Here is a 26,445-nt window from a genome sequence, read left to right as displayed (position 1 = left end):
AATCTATGCAATAATAGGAATGAAGTAATAGAAATATTCCAATTTCTCTATTTCAGGCCCATCTATTTCTAGTTCCAGGGTACAGTTTGTTTCTGCATTTTTCCTTCTTTCTTTCTTTCTTTTTTTCTTTCTTCCTTTCTTTCTTTCTTTCTTTTTCCCTTGCTAACCTTTCATCATACCTTCATAAACATTTCTAACGCTATTTCTTGGCTTTTAAAATATTATTGTGATTATCAAATTTTAATTCAAAACCTGAAGGAACAAGATCATAAATACCTGTTCTTTCCTCTAACAAAGTCTAGCCTGCGTTCTGCCAAGAACATCTAGAAGTTGTTAAAAAATAGCACATTTCTTTATTTGGACTCAGCTGACTTGTACTTCTGTGGACCTGTCGAAATGTTAAATAATACATTGTTATCTCTGAATAGATTCTTCCTTGCCCAAGATACAGTCAAAAAACGTGTTTTAGATGAGTCATTCAACCAGAATAATTTCCCTTCAGATTACTAGAGTCATTAGGGGGGAAAAAATAAAACCATGTGAGTAATTTTCCATGTATCTCGGGTTCAATATCTAAAATGTTTCATAGGCCTTCTGCATCACAAGGCAGTTTATTTAGAAATACAGGCACATCCTCTTCTCTGCTTCTGTGTGTCCCTTCCTCTTTAGCAGCTGAAGGCAGGCGCATCCACGATGGACAGCGTCAGCAGCCAATGCCCCTGTGCTTCTGTGTCATCGTTCCAAGCTAGGAATGAGCGTGTCCTAAAAAGCCAAGCGGAGAGTCCGTCCTCCTTTTTCCCCATCATCACTCTGACCTTTAAACAACAACAATAATAACAAAACTTATGAACAACAATCCAAACAACATGTGCACAATGCAAAGGTACAACTTCTGTGGCTAAATAGAGCTTCAGCCGAATAGCCACCCCACACATTTGCTGCTGTTACTGGGGGGAAAAAGGAATGTTGCTTTGGCTCAAAGAAAGGAGGGGAATAGGCGGAGGCAAAGGAGAGGAGGAGGAAGAACCCTGTCTTTGACAGGGGTGTTCCAACTGAGAAAATCATTTCTCACCCGCGGTGAGGAGCAGGTGAGCCACAGAAACAGGAGAGTGTGTTGTTCCTGACCCCCGCCAGAAAATTCAAAGAAGATTAGGACGCTCATCAGGAGAGGCAGTGCCCTGCATGAAAATCTCCAGCTTTGATTTTTTTAGTTAAAGGCGACATTTCAGAAAAATGTATAGCCAACATTCCTACCATTAGCCTGTCTTGCTATTCGATATTGCACAGATGCTCTGCTAGGGAAATTTGATCAATATATTAGATTCCTGGCAGAAAGATGGTACCAGACAATGCATGTATGCCTTGACATAGCTCAATTTCCATCTGTCCAAGAAGGTATTGATTTTCCACTCACGGAAGTGCACACACACATACTAAGAGCGCTTACAGAGGATGGGGGCTGGGCAGGCATTTATTCAAGAACAGGCAGCTCTGCCATTCCCCAGACGCATTCCAAATACCCTCTGGCTTGGTGACTTAATATTCGGATGATCTATATAAACTCCTCACATCAGGATGAAATTGATGGCCGATGAGCAAAACCAGTATTCCTCTGCTCACTCTTTGAATGCTAAGATCTCTGTCAGCTTTTTCAGAAAATGTGGGCCTCTTGGAATCCTATTCCAGGCTTACTTCACATGAAACAACTTCCTGAAGCCCCATCTTCCTAACTCAACTGGAATTAATTCTGCATTTCTTGGTCACAGTCTTCTCTCCCAACATTTGGAGGCATGTTAACACTTCCCTTACCACTCTATTGTCCTTTCCTCACTTCTGTCAGTCTATTTCTGACTCAGACCGCTGTGGTAGTTATTCAGGCTGTTCTTCATCTTCTGGGCTTGGGCTGGGATTCTACTTCCTGGTCCCTCTGTGGTTAGGTGGGGCTGTGTGACCAGTTCTGATCAATGAGTGGAAGTAATCTGTATCATTTCCAGGTTGAGCTTTTAATTATCTATGGAGGAGCTTCTAGAGGAAAATATTGATATATTAGACTTCATAAAAATTCAGAACTTCAATATGACAAAAGATATCATTAACAAAATTAGACGGTAAGAACCAAACTGAGAGAAAATATTTTTGAAATATGTAACAAAAGGTTAGTAACCATATACAAAGAGAGTCTACAAATCAAAATACACAGGCAGATATAAAAACAGGCATTTCACAGTAGGAGAGATGTAAGTAGCCAATAAACATACTAAATGATACTTAATCTCAGTTGGAATTAGGGAAATACAAGTTATAGCGACAATATTACATTCTTATCTATGAGATAGACAAAATCCAAATTAAAAACTCAAAATTTTAATAATTTACAGAATCAGCAAGTGTGGGGAAAAAGGCATTCTCATTCTTGCTGGTATAATGTTATTGGAGGGCAATTAGCAATATCTTTCAAAATTATAACAATGAATATTTTGACCCCAAAATTCTATTTCTAGGAACTTAACCTACAAAAATATTTGCATGCGATACTAACAACATTCGTTAAACACATACCATGTGTCAAGCCCTGTCTAACTGCTTTATTTATATTAGTCATTTAGAACCTGTGAGGTAAGTTCTATTCTTACCCCATTTTACAGGCAAGGAAACGGAAGCAGAGAGACTAAGTTAACAATTAATAAGTGTCAGTGCAGTCACCCAGACACTCACTTCTGTGTGACTCTGCAGTACTATGCTGCCTCTCTCAAAGAAATATGCATAGGAATGTATATTGCCCCATTATTTGTAATTTTTTTAAAAAAATGAATGAAAGATGAATGTTCAACAATAGGAGAGATGGTTACACAGCAAATTCAAATTATAGAATATTACGCAGTAATTCAAAAGAATGAGCCCAAGAGAACTGAAAACATTTAGTCATGCAAAACATGTAGAATATTCATAGTAACATTATCCATCATAGTCAAAAAGCAGGAATAACCCAAATGACCATGAACTGATAAACAGATAAACAAAACATGGTCTATCCATACAGTGAAAAATTATTCAGCCCTAAAAAAGGAATGAAGCTCTGACACATGCTACAACATGGATGAACATTGAAAACATGCTAAGTGAAAAAAGACACAAACAGCCATATTTTGCATGATTCCATTTATATGAAATGTCCAGAAAAGGCAAATCTAGAGATTCAGAAAATAGATTATGGTTGCCAGGGGAATGAGGGGACAGGAGAATAGGTCTAACGGCTAATAGATACAGGGCTTCTTTTGGGGTGATGGAAACATTCTGGAATTAGATAGTGGTGATGGTTGCACAACATGGTGAATATAATAAAAACGATTGAGTTATATACTCTAAAAGGATGGAATTTTATATTATGTGAACTATATCTCAATTTCAAAAAGAGAATGAGATAGGTATCTTTGTACTAGTACAGAAAAATGTTAAATGAAAAAAGCAAACCTCAAAACAATATGAATAGCATGTTTCCATTTATGAAAAAGGAAACAATACATGCGTTTGTAAATGCATAGGAAAAAGTCAACAAAAATACATGTTAGTCTGTTAACAGCCTTCCTCTGGAGAGAAAATGTATTTGGGAGAGAGAAGTGAAAGGCAGACACATTTTTACTGTATATATTTATGTTTTGAATTTCTTTACTATAAGCATATATTACTTTTATAATTTTTAAAACAATAAAATCTGAAAATAAAAGCATTTAAACATAATTAAGCTAGTAAATAAAAATAACCTCCAGAAATAAACCATAGGCAAAATAATACGATGTAATGGCAAAGCCCTGAACTTGTAGCCAGGAGACTTGGTTTCCTGGCTCAACTCTGCCTTAATGACGTGTGGGTCATTAAAAAGTTCATCTAGCATCTCTAAGTCTCAGTTCACTTGTTTGTCAAACAAGACAGACTAGATGACCACCATGGAACTTTTAGCTCTAGAATCTGGATTCCACTATAGGTCATCCTCTCTTCTTGCTCTGTTGCCAAGGTTACTCGCAGCTCCAGCCTTTCAGACCATGTTTTAGACAAGGCATTAAATACAGTCATGCATTTACACATATTCCAAGATCATAACCTTACAAGAAAAGGATCATCAACCCCCTTGCCCAGCTTCTGCTTAATTATGACCCTTTTTGTTTTATCTGATGGCAGTTAATTTCACGGACTTAGGGCTGAGTCAAGTAATAATTCTTGGACAAACAAGATAATTGGCCAGACAGGTCATTTTGTTGTTGTTGTTTAATACATTGAAATCTCATTTAAGAAGCCTGCAACTCTAAAATAACTTATTTTCCTTTCATCATGTACATAACCTCTCAGTTGTCTTTTTATTAAATTTTCCTGGCCCTGGACAGACAAAAAGAAGGTCAAAAGAAAGAGAGAGAGTCACAATTGCCCTGGGAACTCAGGGGTGCAAAAGAGGAGGGCTCAGTGAAACACTGTACATGAGTGAACAAAAGAATGTATGAGAGAATGAGAGACATTTCTGTTTCCTTCTCCATCAGTGTTCCAGCTCCTCTGCCTGGTGGTTAGATTGCTGCAGCGAACAGTGGGGATTATGTGCCTATCTGAAGGGCCTGGAAGAGGGTCCTCCAGAAGCCGAAGCTCATCCTCAAAGAGCTGGACCAACTCCATCAAGCACAGTGCCAGCACAAGTAGATGCCCCCAAAGTACCAGCATTCTACGCTTTCCCATCTTCCATGGGAGACATTGAAGGAGAATAGAAAGAACCCAGACTTTGGAGCCTGGAAAACCTGGGCCCACATCCTATCTCTGCCACTGACTATCTGTGTGACCTTGGACAACTGTGAAAACTTCAGGTTTGTCATGAAGGTTAAACAAGATAACAGATGTAAAATGCCTACCACAGTGCCTGGCACACAATAGGTAATTAATGAAACACATAACTGTTTCTCATCTCTTAATGCTTAAAGGACCCAGGCCTAAAGTTTTGCCCAAAGCAGACCTTGAGATCTGCTTCAATAGGATGTGTTTCTGAGAGCAAGGATATAATCCACTCTCTTATTTTTTTTAATTTAGTACTTTTAATGTCATTTTACCCTGCTTTTTGAACAAGGGCCTCCCCAGTTGTATTTTGCACTGGGTCCCACAGAGTAGTTAGCCAGCTCTGAGGTTGTGTCAGACACTGTGTTCCCTTGAATCCCCTTCCCTCGGCCTGAGGTGAGGAGGAAACCCCAATTCCCCGTTCCTCATGGGTGAGGGAAGATCACACCACCATCTCTGAGTCAATCCTCTACCAGCTTCTTTCCCTTCATTCTTTTATGGTAGAGAGTAGAGTAGAGATGGGTGATGGATAGGCCAGCAGCTCCTGTATAGGTGGTTTAGCACTTGGTTTTGGAATGTGTGGATTCTTGGCACTTATTTTTTTGTCCTTTGCATTTGGAACCTTGACACTGACACTATAACGGCCTGGACTGCAAGGGAGCTTTAGCTCCCTGTAACCCCAAGGGTGCCAAAAACATTCCCAGGAAGACAGATGGACCAGCAAGGAAAGGAGGGGAGATCCCTTCAGTCCTGGCTGGCTTCCTTCCCGGCTGAGAGAACACGTGATTTCCCGGTGATGGAGGTGGGTTTCTCCTGGCAGGGCGCCCCTGTACAGAGTGGTTCTTCATTCCAGAGAACAACCACAGCTGTGCCTTTTGCCCTTGAGCATTCTCAGACCGTTCATCATGGAGGAGCTAGGCAGTCTGTTGGAAAGGCCACCCAGGGTAGTACTGTTCCAGGCAGGTCATGGGCCAGGCTCAGAGACCTGCTACAAAGTGCTGACAAGATGGTAACCCTGCTGGAGCTTGTGAATGGCCTAGCGGGTACCCTTCCTTTGACCAATCTTCATACATAAAATATGGCTTGTTTCAGAATCCCTCAGAGTTTTTAACCCAGGCTACTCCCCTGTTCTATGTGGCAAAGAGACCAGGAAAGTCATATGCTCAGTCTCCTCTGGAAAATGGGCAATGAGGGTCATGAGAATTTCCAGTTGTAGCAGGAAAACTGGCAAGCAGGCTGGGTCTCCGTTGAGCCTCAGTCAGGGCAGGGTCAGTGTACAGCAAGTAGGGAAACTGGCCTTGATCCTGCAACATACTATTTTCTCCGTATAGTCTGCTATTCCCCTGTCAAATTCATACATGCTGCCTGCAGGGCGCTCACTTCCTTTGTAGAGCCAAGAGGTCAGTTGAAAGGACATCCAAGGTTCTTTCATTCTGAGTCCTCCAGTGTCTTAAGGACAATGCATCAGACCCTTGGGCTAGAACTAAGTCAGGCCCTAGGAATGCTGGCCTTAGTCACCAGGACTGATACGCAGCCTGGCTCTTAAGAGATGGTCTTCATGGGCTAAAGCACTTCTGGAGAAAATGACACAAGGGTGCAGCAGGCGCCACTACAAGTGCTGGGTCCCCAGCTTCTGCTGGTCTCACAGTACGTAAAGTGCTGTTCCTTGCTTTGTTCACCTTCCCTTTCCCCTGAGTGACCATCCAAACTCTCACAAGTTCAAACCTCCTGCCCAACCTCCATACCCCTCACTGTGAGCAGAATCCTCGCCGCCTATGAACTTAACCACACCCATCCTTAATGTCAGCTACTCTCTCTTATCTCAGAGGCTGGCTGAAGTTTCCCTTCCTCTGTCAAGGCCTCCACCCATGTCCTTAACCCCCTCGTACTCACTCAGGAGACTTGCCTCCTCAGCTTCTCTCCTCTTTCCTACCTTTGCTCTCTGCTGCTCATTCTTTCTCCTTTCCCAGTCTCTCCGAGAGTGAAACCAACTGACACTCCTTTCCTTGACTTTATCCTCCTCTATTTTGTGCCTTTCTCTCTCCTTCTGAACCAGTTCTGCTCCAATCGAGACAAGGTGGGAGGCTCAGGGAGGCCAGGAGTCAGGGTCTGGGTACCCAGATGGGGAGGGGCTGGAGTAGAGTCCCAGGACATGGAACAAAAAGGGAACTGAGGGCAGCATCAGGTGAAATAGGGTGAGAACAAAAGAGGTGGTCAAACACTGTATCAATCCAAAATACATTGGGCAGAGAGGGGAAAAAATGGATGGGAGTTAAAGGATCTATGACTAGAAATAGGAAGATAGAGCCAAAAGTTGCAGGAAATTGGAAGGGAGCCAGAGCAGAGAGATTTCTCAAGGTGCAGATACCTAGCCTGGCCTCCATTTATAGGGGACCTGTGGCCTTGCCCATGGGTGGAGAGGGAGCAATTAAGGGTGCCAAGCCTGGACAATTTTCCTCCTCTGTCAGTCTCCTTAAAAGGATAATCAATGAGCACTGCTCTACTTCTTTAGTCCACCTTCACTTTAAAACTCACTGCAATCTGAATTCTATCTCTACCTTCCCACCAAAACCCCTTGGGAAGCAATCACCAATGGTCCCTGCATTGGTTCTTCTCTGAAAAACTCCCTCATGAGTTTTTCCTCCTCCTCCTCCTCCCCTGCCCAGTACCAAGTTTGTTTTAGGCTCTTCTAACCACACTCAACAATCATTAGGCATTTTCTTCTACTCTTGTGGATTTTAAATAACCATTTTGCTGTTAACTTCCAAATCTAGAACTCTGGTCCTTCTTTCTCTCCTGGTCATCAGACACACATCTGAACTGTTTGGCTCTGTGATCCCCAAAATGTTACTTGTGTGTACATTGCTGGTCAGAAGTGTCATGTGGCAAATGGAAGAATGGAAAGGGCTGCAGGATAAGGAAAGAAAACATAATGAGTGCCTACAAACAAGCTGTCAGGTCAAGTTATTTCTAAAAGAACAGGGATTTTAAACTTCTCTCTGAGGTGTTTACACACTCCCCAAATTCCTGTATAGGATAACTAAATTAAAATATCCTTGAGTATATGCCTGACTTTACCTCTTTCCTAACTGGGGCACCAAGAGTAGACTTGTGTCATAGAACTTTCCCTTCTGGGGCACTATCATTAAGGGAACTTATACTGAAAGTGGGCTTCTCTGTCCAACTGGCAAATTCCTTCGATTCTGTTAGCTTTAGTTCCTCTGAAAGAGAATCTCATTGGCACAGCTAATCTTTGCATCCCAGGCCCTCCTTGGGAGGGAGTTCCTGCTTTTGCCTGGGAAGTCAGCAAAGGCCTCACAACGGCTGTGACATTTGAGATAGCCTTAAAGGATGATAGGTGCTGGGGGTAATTGTGTGTGTGCGTGTGTGAGTGTGGCAATTTCAGAATTTTGCAGCAGTATTCTAAATCTAGAGCCTTCATTCAACTATTGTTTACTTTTTTCTTTTTCTAAATCATAAGAGTCACTTTTATTCTTTAAAAAACTCCACATCTGAAGGAACTAGAATGAGTCTCTCTCCCTCATTTTGGTAGGGACACTTAACAAAGTCTAGAATAATATTCTCCCATTCATTCATTCATTCATTCACTCAGTAGTCAGTGCCTGCTATAGGCTAGAGCATTTTTTACAGGTTATAAAATGCAGTTTACAGATTATTTTGTTTAAGCCTTATAACCACCCTACCTAGTAGTTATTGTTACAAAATACATTTAATTCAGAAAACTGAGGCTCTAGGCAGTTAAGTAACTTATTCAAGATCAAATTATAAGTATAGTGGGGGAGGGGAGACTTGAATCCAGGTTGAATCTCCAAAAACTATGTACTTTCCACTACACCACACTGGGATGGCTCACAAAATGGTGTGTTAGATCTGATATAATTGAACTATGTATCAGTAACTTGCCATCAGTCACTACCAGCTAACATCTGACATATGCTAGCTGAACATTTTCCTAAACTGAGAGTTCAAATTATATAACCAAAATGAGTACTCTTCTAAAATAATTCTACAAGTCTGAAAAAGTTTTCTAAGCAGATTAAGAAATAAATTTACTTATTTTTAAAACAAGTATATTTTTAATGAGTAATAGAAAATTCTGTCTCTCTAGCATTTGTCCTTTTCTTCTGTCCTTAGAAGCATATATATAATGTTTATTAATATATAATAATGCTGCCTTCCACATTATGAACTGGTCATTCCTGCTTATGTTTGCTTTTGGTTAACTCAGCCCCTTTGATTGTAGGGCTAAGAAATCAGTTCAATCCTCGTGAGTAACTTTGTTTTTGCATCCCCTTTCTCTTTTGGATTGGAAAAGTAACAGATGCTTATTGTATAAAAGGCAAATCATACAGATGTCTTAGGAAGAAAAAGCCCTGGCAATCCCACCCCCAGACATAGCAGCTATTAATAATGTGGTACAGAGTCTTTCAAATTTCCTCATTCATATACCAACACATACTATATTTATACATATTTTTCCATAAATGAGATCTGCCATACATACTGTTTGGCAATTATTGTTTGTTTTTGACAAACAAACAGCTATCATTCTTTGTCAGTATCTATAGATTGATCTCAGCTTTCAGATAGCTTTTGACAAAGGAAAACATCCGTTTCACAGAAACAGAATGAATTTCAAATGTTTTGCCAATGCCTGCCTTAATCAAAACAAAGCCTGGGTGAGAAAGTGGGGCTACTGCTATATACTGAAAAAAATCAGCGTAGCTTAATAGTTGTTCCTATTACACAGTATGTTGTTGTAACATTCAGCCTTAAAAAAAAATTAGGTCATTACATCCACTTTTCGAATTAGCAGCCAATGGACCAGAGGTGAAATGAGGAACGTTTTGGAAAATACCCTCTCATGGGGTTGTCTTCAGGTAGTGGATTGTAAGGCTCTGAGGCATTTCAACAGCTTGCCACTAGCTAGAAACACACTTCCCAACACCTCAGCACTGATCTGTTAATGCCTCTCATTTAGTAAGAAACACAAGACAGATGAGTCAGTGTGCTGGGCAATTAACCCGTCAAGGGCTTTCCTCCTGAGCCTGGGATAACAGGCAGAAAAAGGAATGTAATCCTTAATGACTAACAAAGGGCACTGCTGGAGGGATGGGAACACACACGTACAAGGCATGTGATGGTCTCTTTTTCCATCTGGAACTACCTGCCACTCATCTCCTGAATTTACACAGATTTTTGCCATAGATTGATCTTGCCTGGGAATAAGATAAGTTTTTTCCCAGCTGTCTTGGAAATGGGAACTGACATATGTGATAGACTACACTCACAGAAGGCCGTATGTCTAACATTCCAGGTCTTGGACTGTCCATAAAGAAGCAAAGAAGTAGCCTAACCCCTGCCAGCATTTTATAGGACACAAAAGAGAATATATGTTCTCATGCTGAGCCATAAATATCAACATTAGTCCAGGGATTACCTGACATTTAGCCTGCTGGAACCCAAGTCATAGGCGTCAGAAAACTGAATATGCTACGTTCTTTTTCATGTTTTTACATAGCTCTGGGACTTACCAGGGAATCCTGAGGCTGGACTTACAGGAAGCAAATGTTTCGTAATAATGTTCTATTAGTATTTTTCAAAACACTTTTTTTTTCCTTCCCTCCATATTATTTCTTTATTCCCTGAGATATTTTGTTTTGATTCCTGGTTTGGGAATCTTCATTTTTCAAATGAAAAGTTGAATAGTGCAAAATATTTAGAAGCTAATTCTTCTTCCTTTCCCCTAAATCTTTGGTCTGCTGTCATTAAGACAAGATCTGACAAGCAGGCTGCTGGAAGTTTTGTACACTCTCTCAGTGTAAAACTGTGGGAGTAATAAAGTAAGTTTGGGAGGGTTAAAAGGAGGACAATGGAAACTTCTTAAGCTGTTTGTGAAACTGTCTTAAGTTTTCAGCAATTATTCTCATTAATAACATTTATGTTAATAATTATTAGTATCCCCTTTCTCTTTCAAAAGTGTTCTGGCTTGGACACTAAATTACATGATCACTGTTAATCATATAAGACAGTATTCTGCCAGCACAATGGAAGTAGGGTCATGTAACAACTGTACACTGAACAGTACAATAATTGTATATTAAACAATGGCAGTTTTCTGTCAAAATTTAAAGTGCACATATCCTTCATCCTAGAAATTTCCCTTCTTTGAATCTATTCTATAGAAATTCTCATGTTATGAGATTATATATATACAGATCATGCACACACACACACACACACACACATACACAAGAATGCTTAGTGAAAATTGGAAAAGATCTAAATGTTTATCAGTAGTCTAGTTAAACACAATGGAGTCCTATATAATTATTATAAAATAAGGTGGTAGATCTATATGTGTTGATGAGATGATGAAATATTCAAGACCTATTTTTAAATTAAAAAAGCAAGTTGTGGAAATGTATATATGGCAGTGCTTGCTATGGCTGGCTCTGAGTAGGTTCAGATGAGGTTCTCTCATAATCTCCTCCAGCTCCCACCCCCACCCCCCAAAACCAGGCCAAATCAACATCAGCCTAAACACTAACTGCCTACTATGCAAATGAAGCTTCTCTCCTAGCCTTTCCATTTAACCAGATCGCGCCCCCTCCCCCCAAACACACACAGACACATTCTCTCCAATATACTGTGTTGGCCAGAAAGTGCCTTCGCTTTTTAAGTAAAGATAGAAGACACATTTTTCATTTTCACCAAGAAGTTTATTGAACAACGTATTCACCTTTTTGTTCCCCTACCTTCTGCCATTTTCCAGGCAATTTCATAATTCCATCTTCCCAAAACTTTTAATTTTTTTGAGCAAAGAACTGTTCCAGGTGACTTTTACAGTCTTCCAGGGAATTGAAATTTTTTCCATTAAGAGAATTTTGTAAACACCGAAATAAATGGAAATCCAAAGGTGCAATGTCTGGTGAATATGGCGGATGAATCAGAACTTCCCAGCCAAGCTGTTAACAGTTTTTGCCTAGTCATCAAAGAAACATGCGGTCTTGCATTATCCTGATGGAAGATTATGCATTTTCTTTGACTAATTCTGGAGGTTTTTCGTTGAGTGCTGCTTTCAGTTGGTCTAATTGGGAGCAGTACTTGTTGGAATTAATCGTTTCATTTTCCAGAAGGAGCTCATAATAGAGGACTCCCTTCCAGTCCCACCATATACACAACATCACCTTCTTTGGAAGACGACCAGCCTTTGGTGTGGTTGGTGGGGGTTCATTTCGCTTGCCCCACGATCTCTTCTCTTCCACATTATTGTACAGTTTCCATTTTTCATCGCCCTTCACAATTTGTTTTAAAAACGGAACGTTTTTGTTACGTTTAAGTAGAGAATTGCATCAGGAAATATGGTCAAGAAGGTTTTTTTCTCTTAACTTATGTGGAACTCAAACATCAAAGCGATGAACATAACCAACCTGGTGCAAATGATTTTCAACACTTGAGTTGGATGTTTTGAGTATGTCGGCTATCTCCTGCGTGGTATAATGTTGATCATTCTCAATTAATGTCTCGATTTGATCGCTATCAACTTCAACTGGTCTACCTGACCGTGGAGCATCATCCAGTGAGAAATCTCCATCGTGATACTTCACAAACCACTTTTGACATGTTCGATCAGTCACAGCACCTTCTCCATACACTGCACAAATCTTTTTTTACCTTTCAGTTGCATTTTTACCTTTCTTGAAATAATAAAGCATAATATGCCGAAAATGCTTTTTTCTTCCATCTTCAATATTAAAATGGCTACACAAAAATCTAACAATTTTGATGTCTTTTTTTAAATGCATGCTGATATGACAGCTTTCACATCTAACAAAATTGTTTTAAATTAAGTTAAAGACAACTAAGTGCTGCTAGAGCTATCTTACTGAAAAAACCAAACTAACCTTTTGGCCAACCCAAAAGAAATTCTGGAGAGGCCATAATCTGCAATACAATCTTCTTGTTCTAGTATGTATATTGGAAAGAGATTTGCAAATCTTTTGACGGTGATTACTTCTGGGGAGTAACTGTTATTCCCTTCCATACTTTTATTTTAACTCATAAGCATATATTTTATGTTTATAATTTTTAAAATTAGTTTAAAAGGAATACATGAGTAGTTTGCCATATAAAATTGTATATTTTAGGTGCATCTAGAGCATCTGGAAACTCTTAGAGAAAATGAGTAGAGAGCCAGACCTCTGGCATTTTTCCTGTAAATATACTTTGGAGTGGATGTGGCATATTCTATACTTATCTCCCAATTATCAGGCTAACTGAGGAAATAAAGTTGAAATGTAGCTTTTCGTTTCCAACTTTTTCATAATCATTTAAACTGGATCAGTTAAACAGATGCATTAGTTGCTTGCTCTCAATCTCTTTGGAAGTAGATTATGAAACATAACTACCGAAAAAAGAGTTAAACAAGAAACAAAAGAAAAATAAGCTGATATAAAAATCTAGGGTTGGAACTGTGTCTTTCGTTGGAATTTCATGGAGCACACCGAGGTCTCAGGGAACCTGTATGGGACCAGCAAAGCGGCCGTGCCGGCGGTGCAAGCCGTGAACCGCATCTGTTGACGTGGTCCTGCAGGCCTTGCGCAACATCGGGAAGACTGACCTGCGGCCCACCTGCACCTTCCTGCGGTCGCCCTCGCTGGACCGCCTGGAGCAGCGGAACACAGACACAGAGCAGAGCCTGGCCGCCGCCCGGGCCGACCTGAAACCTGGAGAGCAGCAAGGAGCCCGGCCTGTTTGACCTGATCATGGGCAACGACAGGCTGGACAAGGCCTACTGGGCCCTGAAGGAGGCGCTCTCCGACGAAATGAAGAAGGCTCAAGGAACTGGCCCCTCCTGAGGAGGTCTGCCAGCTGTGTCCCCCCCGGGGCCTGGGGCCTGGCACCCCTTCGGGCCAGGGTGGCTCTGCTCGCCTCGGCTAGCGCCCTGGGGTGCGGGTGCTCTCCAGCCCCCTCGCTACCCCGCCGTGGTTGTTGAAGGACCTTACCACCCCCCAACCGCCCACCCTTCTCCCCTCACCCCCTTCTCCTCACTTCCTTTCCCCCCTCGACTCCCTTCCTGCCCCAGCTTCCCTCGTATCCACGGGATCCCCACTCCCAGCTCTGTCTCCTTCCTGGCGTGAGGACTTACCCACCTCTGCTCTCATCTCTGTTCTCCTATACTCTCTTATAGGGCTTAATTTATTTTATTTCTGTTTGTTTCATCATTTGCGCCAATCCCCGCTGCCACCTTCTAGCTGGATTGTAGCTTCCTTCAGAGCAGGGACTGCTCCATATTCAGATTTGAAGCAAAGGTGCCCGGCACAACACTTGGCACATAGTAGGTACTTATAAATCTTTGTTTAATAAATGAAACCTTGGCATAAAAACAGAACAACAAAAAATCCTCACCTCTAACTCTACAGAAAACCCTCGCAACCATTTAAAGTTCCCCCAGGGAAGGGATACTCTTGGGCAGGTACAGCCTTGTTTTGAGTTGGCTCAGTGGCTGAAGTTCAGAAGTTTCTCTGCATTGTTTCCCCTGTTGGGTATTGGAGTGAAGTGCTTTTTGTAACTGCCACATTTTGCAGTTTCCCTAACCTTTCTTCTGGGAAATTAGAGTTAGAGCTTTGGAACTAATGGGGTGAAACAACACGCATTCTGCATACACCTATTGTTACTGGTGGCTTAGCTGTGCACAACACTCTGGATGAGCTGGCTCAGGAGACACAGTGACTCATGTCATTTTCCCTGAAACCAGGGGTGACCTGGAGCACTTCAGGCCAGGAGGAAGTTAGTTTCTCACCCTCTAGCTCTGTAGCTCCGACTGTGGACAAGTCTGGGCACCATCTCGGCATCCATCAACATGACTGAATTAGTTGCTGCTCTATCTGATAGTAATGGGGATGGCGCCTGGCTACAGGAAAACTTTCTTGCTTGGCTAAGAGAGGTTGTGACCTGCCTGCCCACGGATTTAATGGGAACATGAAAATCTGCATTTGACTAAAGCTTTAGTATCCCCAGTTAGAGACACGGTAACATTAACTAGGCAACCTCTTTTAGAACCCGTGAGTATGAAGCTATTAGCTATTCAAATTTCGTGAATTAGCTTAATAGTTATTGACTGTTTCTGACATCTAACTGAGAGCTACTTGGAAAGTAGGCACTTGGATGGAGGGTAGGGAATGGGAGAATACAGAAGATGCCAAAGAGAGGAGGATTTGGGGGCACAAACATGGTTACTAAAGACCACAGACCTGGCACTGTAGAGAGGATTAGGGGAGACCCAGAGGCTGTCCTGAGCACTTGGAGAAAGGGATGAGTGTCAGAGAAAAGTGTAGAAAAGATTTCTGAAAGGGAGAATCAGAAGGTCCCTAAACTTTGTGTGTACAGTAGTTTGTTTTTGTATTTGTGATCTCCTAGTCTAATAAGATGAAGACTAGTAGGCTGATCTGAGATGGAACTTGCAGGAGACACTAGCACTGATAAGGATGGGCAAAGTGGATGAAATTCTGAGGGCCTACTGATTTTTTAAAACATATTTATTTATTATTTGGTTGCACTGGCTCCTTAGTTGCGGCATGCTGGCTCCTTAGTTGTGGCATGCATGTGGGATCTAGTTCCCAGACCAGGGATCGAACCCAGGCCCCCTGCATTGGGAGCGCAGAGTCTTAACCACTGCACCACCAGAGAAGTCCCCGGCCTACTGATTTTTAACATAAAAGTTTGTTTTGTTTTGTTTTTTAATTTTCAGAAGTAATATGTATGCAGGAAACTTGGAAAACATAAAAAGCACAAAGGACCCAACAGACAAACAAACCAACAAAAGCAGAAGTAATTTCATCTCCAGAGATACTAACCTTTACCATTTTGGCATGTATGCTTCCAGTCTTTGTCTAAGCCCATATTCACACATGTGTGTATCTTTTTTAGAATGTAAACTATTCCTACTCACATACTGTTCTACAGTCTGGACCTAGTATATCCTGAAACGTGTTAGTGAGGTGGCTGGGAGTGATTTTTCTCTGTCTTTCTATAGTTCTGTACACTCACCTCACTGCCCTGTTGCAGGGAGCTTGGTCCCTCGGAGACTGATTGCTGTAGACTGACCCTGCTCACCCAGGACCTCTTTGTTCACTGACAGGGTACAAGGGCTCAGCTGAAAAAGATGACAAGACTCTGCTAATTCGTACATTACTTTGCATATATTTTCTTAAGATGCTTTTAAGTAGCACGGAAGATGAAACAAAATAGATTGATTAATGTAATCTGTAGGCTAACATTCAGGGTCCCCCATTTGGGGAACTAAATCATGTAATCACAGCCTGGGGTAAGAAAGCTGATTATACACACAGAGAAAAAAGCTGAGACATGCCCAAGGAGACATACCTTCACAGTACATACAAGGGTACCTGCCCTATACCGTCTTTTCCTGTCTCTTAACGCTTTATACTCTTGACACTGGCCAGTGGGGCTGAACTGTTGAGCCTGAGTACTTCCCCATTGGGCCCTGCCTCTCCTTCCTACTACCACTGCTTCCTTACTTTAGCCCTATCTCTCATGTGGATTACTGCAAAAGCCCTATACCTTGTCTTCCTGCTCCCAATCTGGCCCCTATCTGCTCCATCCTCACCATTTGCAGTTAAAGGAACTTTCTGACATGAATATCTCTGTCTGTTCCTGTTACCTATCACCATGTAATAACAAGCCACCCCAAAGCTTAATGGCCTAAAACAACCACAATTTTATTATGCTCACAGATTCCGTGGGTCAGGAGTTCAAACAGGGCATGCAGGGTTGGTTTTTCTCTGCCCTGTGATTGTAGAGCCGGTTTGACTTGAGTAACTGGGATGGGAACAGCTGGAGTTGGAAGATGTACTCCTAAGGTGCTTCTTTACTTGCATGTCTGACACCTAGGCTGCAAAGGAGAAGGACAGGTTCAGGTGCCACTGTTGACCAGGGGGACCTATGTGTGGCCTCCTCAACATCATGGCCTCAGACGGTCAGACTTCTTCTGTGGTGGCTCAGTGCTTCAAGTGCTACTGTCTCCCGGGAGCAAGGTGGAAGCTCCATGGTCTTTAGTGACCTAACCTCAGAAGTCATGTAGCTTCATCTCCACTGTATTCCATTGGTCAAAACAGTCAGAAGCCTGCCTCAATTCAAGGGAAGAGAATATAAATTCTACCTCTAGATGGGAACAATGCCAAAAATTTTGCAGCTATGTTTTAAAATCATCTATCTATCTATCTATCTATCTATCATCTATCTATCTATCATCTATCTACCTAGTTTTTAGATTTGTATAAGCACAAAAGACAATTTTAAAAGGTACACACCAAACTGGTAAAGATGAGAGGAGGGAAAGAGACTTTCACTCTTTATTCTCTACACTTCCAAAGGAGGGGAAAAAATTAGTGGAATTATAGGTGAGTTTTAGTTTGTACAGAAAATTACTTCCCCTATTACCTCAAGCTTGCAAAGGCTAAGAATACCATGGTAGGTCTTAAGTTGGTACATTCTAAAAGGAAGTGCTAAATCGCCTAGCTAAGCAGGGCACACAAACACATTGTGAAATGCCTCTGCAAGTATCAGCCCATTACCCACCTTCAGGCTATGGCAGAGAAGCTAGAAACATCTTTTGGGAGGTTTAAGAGGCCAGAGCAAAGGCTTCTTTATAGAGAGTGGTCCTGTTGCTGTGTTCCACAACTCATCCCATCCCTACTCTGCCACAGGAAACATCCTCTCACCTTAAACAAAGTGAGAGAGCTTCACAAGAATCATTTGAGGATCTTGACCTGTGTCTCTGGGAGTTCGAGGGACACAGGGACTGGTGACTGACTTTCACCAGAAGAAGCCTAAAGGTGAAATGTTGCCTGGAGGAGACTGCCTTGCAACAAAATGAAGAGAGAGGACTCATTGGCAGGAAGCTGCCCTTTCACTGTTGGGTGGGCCATTGGAATGGAGGTGACCCATTCACAGGCCACCCATGACTGGCGTGAGGGATCCCAGATTCTTAGATTGGAAGGATTATAATACTTCATATTTATGAAATGTTTAAAGGTTTGCAGATGTTCTGGAATTTAAAAAAACATATCATCTGAATTTCACAAAAATCTATAAAGGAAGAGTTACATCATTTTAAAGATTTTATAGATAAAGAAAGTGACAAGCAGCAAGGTTAGGTGATTTGTCTGAGGTTACAGAGTTAGTTAGTACCAGATCCAGGACTCTGCTAACTCGAAATTGAGTGTTCCATCCTGTAGTGCACACCATGGCTTTCTCTATCTTGGTTAGTACACGGCCCTGGGTCAGTATGATAAGGCCATTAATGACAGACGTTATAGCCTCTTGTGGTTGAGAGTTCAGAACAAAATCAACAATGACCATACCTCTTGGATGACTGTTTCAAAAACCTTCCTGGAAGCAGCCAGGCCCATCTGAAATGTCTAAGAAAGTGAAGGCTATAACAAGAATTCACTTAGCATGTTGGTTTTCTTGAAGCCAACAGAGTTTTTGGTTCAAATCATTCTGGTGATGAAATCAGAAGCCTGTCCTATATCTTTAATAAATAGCCACACTCCCTTCCTTTTCCTCCGCAGCAGAACTTGGCAAATGGCATGTTGGAAAGAGAGTTATGCCTCCTTAGAGGGCTTCTAGCCTGTCCCCTGGGATAAATTTGCAGGACAAGTTCGGGGTGATTCTCATTGTGGAAAATTTGACATTAATTCATTTACATTAGTTATGCATCTTTGTTTTTATTTATTTAAAGAGCAAACACATTTCTTCTGAATAAAGGGAACAACAAATATAACTTGTTAAATATAGCAGACAGGATTCAAATCTCTGCTCTGCCAGTTACTAGCAGTGACCTTGGGCAAGTTACTGAAACCCTCTGAGCCTCCGTTTCCTCATCTATTAAACTGGAATAGTAACACGAGGGTTTGAAAGTTCCTTGGTGCCTACTGACTATCTATTCCCCCAGTTTCCATTTGGAGATCCTTCGCCCCTACCCTCTAACCCTTTGGTCTGGTTGGGGGCTCCACCACCTCACTCCAGGAATGCAGAACATGACTGGGGAGAGACTCTTCGAGGTCCCTGGCCATGAGACCAGTTCGGGATGAGCACATGACCCCACCTAATTGGAGTGCACTGAGCTCTCAGGAGGAAGCTCTTTATTTTCTGCCAAGAAGTGAGACACTGGAAAACTGTCTGGCTGAAGCAGCTTCAGCCACCTGCCCCCACATGGAACCCGAGAACAAAGCCAACACACAAAGGCAGGTGGAGCCAGTCCAGGAGATGGAGGGAGGAGACAAGGTTCTGATAACATTGTTTGAGTCCAGTCATGCCTGAGGCCAGCCCTGTACCTGGACTTCTCTGTCTCATGAGCCAATCAATGCCCTTTGATTTATACCTGTTTGTTCAGATAAATCAAGAGGATCCTCAGTGATATTCTCCCTAAATTTGAGAAGAAAATAATGTCTTGTAAAGTGCTTGGCAAAATACCTGGTACACAGTAAGCACTCAATAAAGGTTAGCTTGATTGTGCTTCCTTTGGTGTTTCGTTCAGAAAAGAGGAGACTTCAAACTTATTTCGAATACTGAGCACATTTTGCCAGGCATGGTAAAGAGCCAGTATTATTGAGAGGTTGAATCCCATGAGGTGTGGTATCAGAGATACCAAGAAGGCTCTCCTATCCTCCAAAACACCTCTCTTTCCTTGGCACTGATAGATGTCAGAAATAGCCATGAATCCCTTTGTTTTAAGATCTTTTGAGAGAAGTTTCTCATTTAGCCATAGCAGCTGTGGGAATGAGTCCATTAGCTCCATTCCTGAGGGCAGATTTTGATAGTGACCCACAGAGATAGTGGAGGCCACTGGGTGTCCTGAGGGAGCCACACCCAAAGGAGACTGCAGCACTGAATGTCCAACTGTCTTCCTGCATCGTTTTGCATGGGCTATCCTTGCTGGGCACCCTCAAGAAGCTCCAACCTGAGATTTTACAAGGCATGGACTTTTTCTGCACTTTAAGCTGGATATTTGGCTAAAATGTCCAGACAAACCTTTATTAATCAGCAAGCACCGCACCTAACCCAGTCCTCTTCCTCCCAGGCAGCCACCAGATCCTAGCCCTCAGCTGCAGATGTTCCAAGGGAACCAAGGACCATAAGGACAGTGGCAGCCAAAAATAGCAGAAGCAGCCCAAGGTGGTGAGACCGAGGAACGGCTGCAGTGACAAGAGAATCAGAACTTGCTCCTGTCAGGTATGAGTGAGGCAGGTAGCTCGGTCATCTGTGACTCTTGCCTGCAGAGGAGATGGCTGGATGTAAAGAATGGAGATCCCACCCAGACTGAGTATGGAGAATATAGTTTAAAGTGCTTTTACAAAAAGGACAGAGCAGACCCTGATAAGGACCCGTGTCATATTTCAAAGAAATTAGGCAGAAACATCTGGAATCAACAGTCTAAACAATCAGGTGTCCTATTTGACCCTCAAGGCTTCAACTAACTTCCTTCCTTCCTTCCTTTCTTCCTTCCTTCCTTCCTTCTTTCCTTCCTTCCTTCCTTCCTCCCTCCCTCCCTTCCTGCTTTCCTCCCTCCCTCCCTTCCTTTCTTTCCTCTTTCCTTCCTTTCCTTCTTTCTTTCACTCTTTAACTTAGAGCCCTAGTTTTCTTCCTTTTAAACCTATATACCCCACAAAAGTCTCATTCTGTTGATTTGAGTAGTTTCCCTCCTCAAAGTCCTGTTCCGTGGCTACATAGATATTTCCTTCTTCTGTTTATTCACGAGCTAATACCTGGCAGGCAGCACAATGCCAAAGTTTTGCACCGTCTACTTTGCTAGAACGACTCTAAGCCACTGTCAGCCAGGTCAGAGCACAGGGCTCCAGAGAAGGTGAAATACCACTTCCTGAGCCTGGTGACTTGTGGAAATAGACCATTCACAAGAATTGAGAGAGATTAATTGAAAAGGGAATAAGCTCTTACACATTAATGTTATTTAAGGCGAAGTACCTGTACACCTGAAATTATTTTGAATTTGCTTCCCACATTTTAGGATAAATTGCACTCTAACATTTTATCATTTTCTACTTCATATTCACTCATCTTTTTGACCTCAATCTCACTGGTGCATTTGAATAATTTTTCTGTACACACACCCCAGCTAGTATTAGTCCCAGTACAGATAAGCATTTCCAAGTGTCCCTATCTCTACATAACATGCATTAGATAACTTGACAGCAAAAAAAAAGGTATGTAAAATAAGCAGGAATGAAAGAGAATTCTTTATTATAGGTACCATTGGATAGAATATCATGAGACTAAACACCAAATTAGGGTATTTCAGCTTTCCCCAGAATTGTATTTCATATCAGCAACTTGATCTCATCACTTAGAAACATTTTTATATACTAAGGAATCCATTAACTGGCTTGTATTGGTCAGAATTGTCTAGAGAAACAATGTGTGTATATATATGTATATATACACACATATACACAGGGTGAGGGGAGATTATTATAAGGTATTGGCTCATGAGATTATGGAGGTTTGGAACTGTCATGGTCTGCGGGCTGCAAGATGGAGACCCAGGAAACCTGGTGGCTCGTGTGTAGTTCCAGTTCAAGTCTGAAGGCCTGAGAACCAGGGAAGTTGGTGATGTAAGTTCCAGTCCAAAGTGCAGGAGAAGACCAATGTGCCAGCTCAAGTAGTCAGGCCAAGAGTGAACTCTTCTTTCCTCTGTGTTTTTGTTCTATTCAGATGCTCGACAGACTGGTTGAGGCCCACCTACACTGGGGAGGGCAATCTGCTTTACTCAGCCTACTGATTCAAATGCTAATCTCATCCAGAAACAGCCTCACAGACATACCCAGAAACAATGTTTAACCAAATATCTGGGAACCCCGTGTCCTGATCAAGTTAACACGTAAAATTAACCATCGTATGGTTCTATGATGAAAGTAATTATTTTAATTGACAGGTAAGCAGTGGTAGCAATCTGATTTGAATGATGCAAAAATTCTTAACAAATATTTATTGAGCACCTACAATGTACCAGGCACTCTCTGGACCAGGAAAGGTCAAGGGTCACTGTCCCTACTTTGAAGTATCAGGGAAGGTTTTACAAAGGTGGTAACACTTCAGTTGAGTTTTCCAAGAAGAATGAGAATCCATAAGATTACCAAGAGGAGAGGATAATCCAGGCAGGGGAAACAGTATGTGCAAAGTCATGGAGGACTATTCTGGGAAGTGTGAGTGGTTCCACACGATTAGAGTTACGAAGGCTATTATGAAGGAGAGTGGTAGAAGATGAAGCTTAAGGGGTATAGAGGCTAGCGCACAAGGGCCTTATAGGTTAGGGTACACACTGTAGGCTGCCATTCCATGAACCACTTCTTCTTGTTAACAAAACTTTGATTTCATTCAGGTGGTAAGGTATCCAGGGCCAAGATATAAATCACAATTGGTCAAGCCAATCATAGCAATCCCCTTTACCTTGATGATAATGCTTGGTCTAGGATTGGGTATGGCACTTAGTTATGGCCAGAGAAATAGAAGTCTGGTAGAGGGCACAGAAAAAAGAGTTTCACCTCTGATTTAAAAAAGAAAAAAAGAACTCTGTACAAGAAGGAGTTCCCTTTTTCCCCCTTCCCTTCTTTAGTGATTTGAATGTTGTCATAGGAGGATGTGACATCTAGAGTTGCAATAGCCATCTTGTGACCATAATGGGAAGCCTGAGGATGACAGCCACACACCACGGATGGAGGAGAAAGGACAGAAAACAGTAGGGTCTTCAACAACATCACAGAGTCAACAAACCAATTGTAAGACTGCCTGCCTTAGGACTTCTAGCTTAGGAAACAGTAAGGATCTTCTGGTTAAAGCCACTGTTAATCGTGCTTGCTGTCAAATTTGTCATAACTGCTGTTATGGTAAGGGTGACATTTTGGATGTATGACTAAGGAGTTTGGCCCTTATCATGAAAAGAAATGGGAGCTATGGAGAGGTTTAGACAGAGGAATGCGTTGTCAGATTTGTGCTTGAAAACCATTACTCTGGATGCTGTGCACAGGATGGGCTGAAAATGGAAGAAACCGAGGCAGAGAGACCAGTTATGAAGCTACTGTTAACTGCCCAAGAGATTATGTAGAACCTAAGCAAAAGAAGTGACAAAAATAACTGGGAGATGAGGATAAATCAGAGATATTTTTAAGTCAAAATAACACACCTTAGTGACTAAGTGGATGAGAGAAGTGGGGAAGATAGGAGAATCAAGGATAGCTCAGAATTTCTGACTTGGTTGACTTGAGATACAGGAGATCTGACTCTCATTCTGGTTCTGCCGCAAGCTAGTCGAATGATCCTAGGCTAGTTTTCTCGTTTTGGGAAGGTCAGATTAAAAATATGACAGCAGATTGATCTCATCCCTCTTGACAGCTCCAACTCCCAGGAGCACTTTTGCTGAAAGGACTAGAAGGGGCCAGGAGAACCACCTTGGGGAAGGAAGAACCCCTCTTTCTCTAGTGGATCCTCAGATTGATTTGTGCAGAGCTGGGTGGTGGGTGACTTTGAGTCTTTGTCTGCCTTTTTGGCTTAGGCTGACAGCAGTGTGAGAAGTAGGGCAGGGGGTTCCTTGATGCCTGGATGATGCCCAAGCATGTAAATTAAAACCAGCAAAACATCATTTCCCATATACCCTCAAGACTTCTCCTTTATTAAAGTCTTCATACAAAGCCTTGTCCACATCCCCTAGGATCCACTTCGGGGCATGGAGTTCTTTCCTTCTGCAGTTTCTTTACCATCTGGATCTGCCAGCTTCAAAGAGTAGCCATTTGCGTTCAGGCAAACCAGTTATTCCTTTTTACATGAGGGCAAGAAACAATGGAACAGGTAAAATGATGTCTTTACCCTGGGAAGCTGAGGGGAATGATGCAAACCAGGCACAAAGCCCAGAAACTGTTGCCAGGATACATCGCTGTTGGGTGGCAAAGGTCACAGAACCATGGAAAGGGTTTCACAAATGACTAATTCGCTTTAATTTATTTCTCTTTATAAAAAGATTGCCTCGGGCTCACCAAGACTTACTACAGTTCAAATTTTAATCTCTCTCACTCCTATACCACTTTTTAATATTAGTTTTACACATTATCTCTTTTGATGGGGAGGAAGAATTGAGGAATGCAAAGGTCCAGACCCTTCTCTATATTCAGGGCAATTCTGAAGAGCCATCCCATCTCCAGAACTCCCCCTGGGATCAGCTGAGGCCCCTGAGGCAACTGCATCATAATTCAACAGCTCCCTTTGCCAATCCTGCTTCACTCCCACTCTTAGAGGTGTTGTTCCTGGTGGCACTCCCCAGTAAAATTCCTACATGTGTCAAGAAAAACCAGAGCTGGACAGTAGTTAAAGTGGTTAAAAAAAAACACATTTTATTCAGGAACTATTGCAATAGGAGAGAAGAGATCTCTATATAGAATCAGGCTCAATGTCCTTCAAATATAAGAAGGACAAGTGGGAATTTATAGCCAGGAGCAGGGTGGGGTCAGTGGGTGGAAAATACTAAGAAGAAACATCAGGGGTAAGGGGAGAATTCTGACTAAATCAACTTGACAAGATTTTTGCTGAAGGCAGACCAGGGAGATCAAATAGCATCACCTGGCAGATGCTAGGGGATGAAGCATTTGATCAGCTATTGAGGGTGATCAGATACTGAGGGTGGGGGAGTCTCTCTAAATTCACTTAACAGGATTCTTGCTACAACTGGGTGATGCAGGCTTGACAAGGACAGACCCTGAAATCCAAGGTCAAAGCCTAGTTAAGAAGAGGCCTTAAAGGAGACTAACTAGCATTTGATCAAGGAGAGTCTTTATCACATGCAAATTTCTGTCTGTTTCCTGGGGAACCTGACCTAGGACACTAACAGAGAATCATCAGTCAACTCTATTTTTCTAGGTAAACACACACACACATTCTTATTGTCACATTATTATTTTTTAAAATACTTTAATTCCAACAAAGAAAGAAGTACAATCTTAGAATAAATTAAAAATGCTTTGAACTAAACGTTTAGTTTAATTAGAAACAAAACCACTGGTTAGACAAAAACTTCTTATATAGGACACAAACCATAAGCCAGAACCAATTTAAAACTCTGCTCTTTGAATGTCACACAAACCATAAGCCTGAACCACTTTAAAACTCTGCTCTTTGAATGTCACAGATTAGGAAAGAAATATTTGCCAAAACCATATCTGACAAAGAACTTCTTTCCAGAGTATGTACCCTCACAAAGCACTAACAATACAAACAATTCAATTTTTTAAGTGAGACGAAGATCCTCTTAATGAAAAAAGAGATACAGATGGAAAATAAGCCCATAAAAAGATGCACAACATCATTAGTTATTAGGGAAATGCAAATGAAGACGACAATGAAGTATCACTACACACACATTAGAGTGGCAAAAACAAAGAAATCAAAAAACAAATCCTGATAATACCAAGTGGTGACAAGGATGTAGAGTAAGTTGAACTCTCAATAGATTGCTGGTAGGAGTGCAAAATGGGACATCCATTTAGGAAAACAGTTTGACAGATTTTTATAAGGTTAAATATTTACCCTGTGACCCAGCAATCCTACTCCTGGATATTTACCCAGTCGAAATAAAACACATGTTCACACAAAGACCCATATAGAAATGTTCATAGTGGCTTATTCATAATTCCCCCAAACAGAACAATCTAAATGTCCATCAGCTGATGAATGGATAAATAAATTGTTGTACCACCATACAATGGAATATTACTCAGCAATTAAAAGAATGAGCTAATGAAACACACAATAACACGAATGAATCTCAAAATAATTATACGAAGTAAAAGAAGCCAGACACAAAAGGCCACATACTGTATGATTCCATTTATATGACATTTGGGAAAAGAAAACTGCAGGGACAGAAGTTAGATCGGTGTTTGCCAGGGCCTGAGGGAGAGGTTTACTTTAAAGGGGCAAGAGGGAATTTTGGGGGTGATGAAAATATACTATACACCTTGATTATGGTGGTGGTAACACAACTGTTTCTATGTCTCAATACTCATAGAACTGCACATGCAAAAAGGGTGAGTTTTACTGTGTTCATTTATACTTCAATAAACCAAACCAAACCAAAACTTCCCTGCATTATCCTTATCTTTTTTGGTTTTGCCACCAACTAGTGAAAACTTCATCACCTACAAACCCTGGCCTGTGGATATGAAAGGAAGCAGGGAGAACGGGCAGTGGTTATAGAATCAAAAGGGACTTTTTCTGGACAGATGAGACTGGAGCGTGTGTGTAGGCTGAAGGGAAGGAGTTAGTTTTGAGGGGAGAGACCAAAGTTACTGGAGATGGGGGGAGGCTCATTGATGGAGTGAAAGCTACTTTAATCAGAATTCTTTTTTTTTTTTTTTTTTAATCAGAATTCTTGATGTCAAACAACAGAAACTCAATTCAAACTACCTTAAGCAAAAAGGAAAGTTTGGGGCTCACATAACTGAAAAATCCAAAAATTTAAAAACAATGTTGTCAGTACTTGTCTTAGCTCAGGCGGCTGTAACAAAATACCGTAAACTGGGTGGC

General features: G+C 41.6%; 1 protein-coding gene across 1 annotated transcript; it reads left to right on the top strand.

Moving 5' to 3' along the window:
- Positions 1–5,605: 5,605 nt before the first annotated feature.
- LOC132370577 (guanylate kinase-like) lies at positions 5,606–13,691 on the top strand. Its single transcript, XM_059930884.1, is given in 5 exon segments — positions 5,606–5,852; positions 6,780–6,886; positions 13,297–13,409; positions 13,411–13,560; positions 13,562–13,691. Coding segments are annotated over 5 exon segments (747 nt in total).
- Positions 13,692–26,445: the final 12,754 nt, after the last annotated feature.

The sequence above is a fragment of the Balaenoptera ricei genome, chromosome 1 (genome assembly GCF_028023285.1).
Source record: "Balaenoptera ricei isolate mBalRic1 chromosome 1, mBalRic1.hap2, whole genome shotgun sequence".
NCBI lineage: Eukaryota > Metazoa > Chordata > Mammalia > Artiodactyla > Balaenopteridae > Balaenoptera > Balaenoptera ricei.
This window is presented reverse-complemented; position numbering and strand designations above follow the sequence as displayed.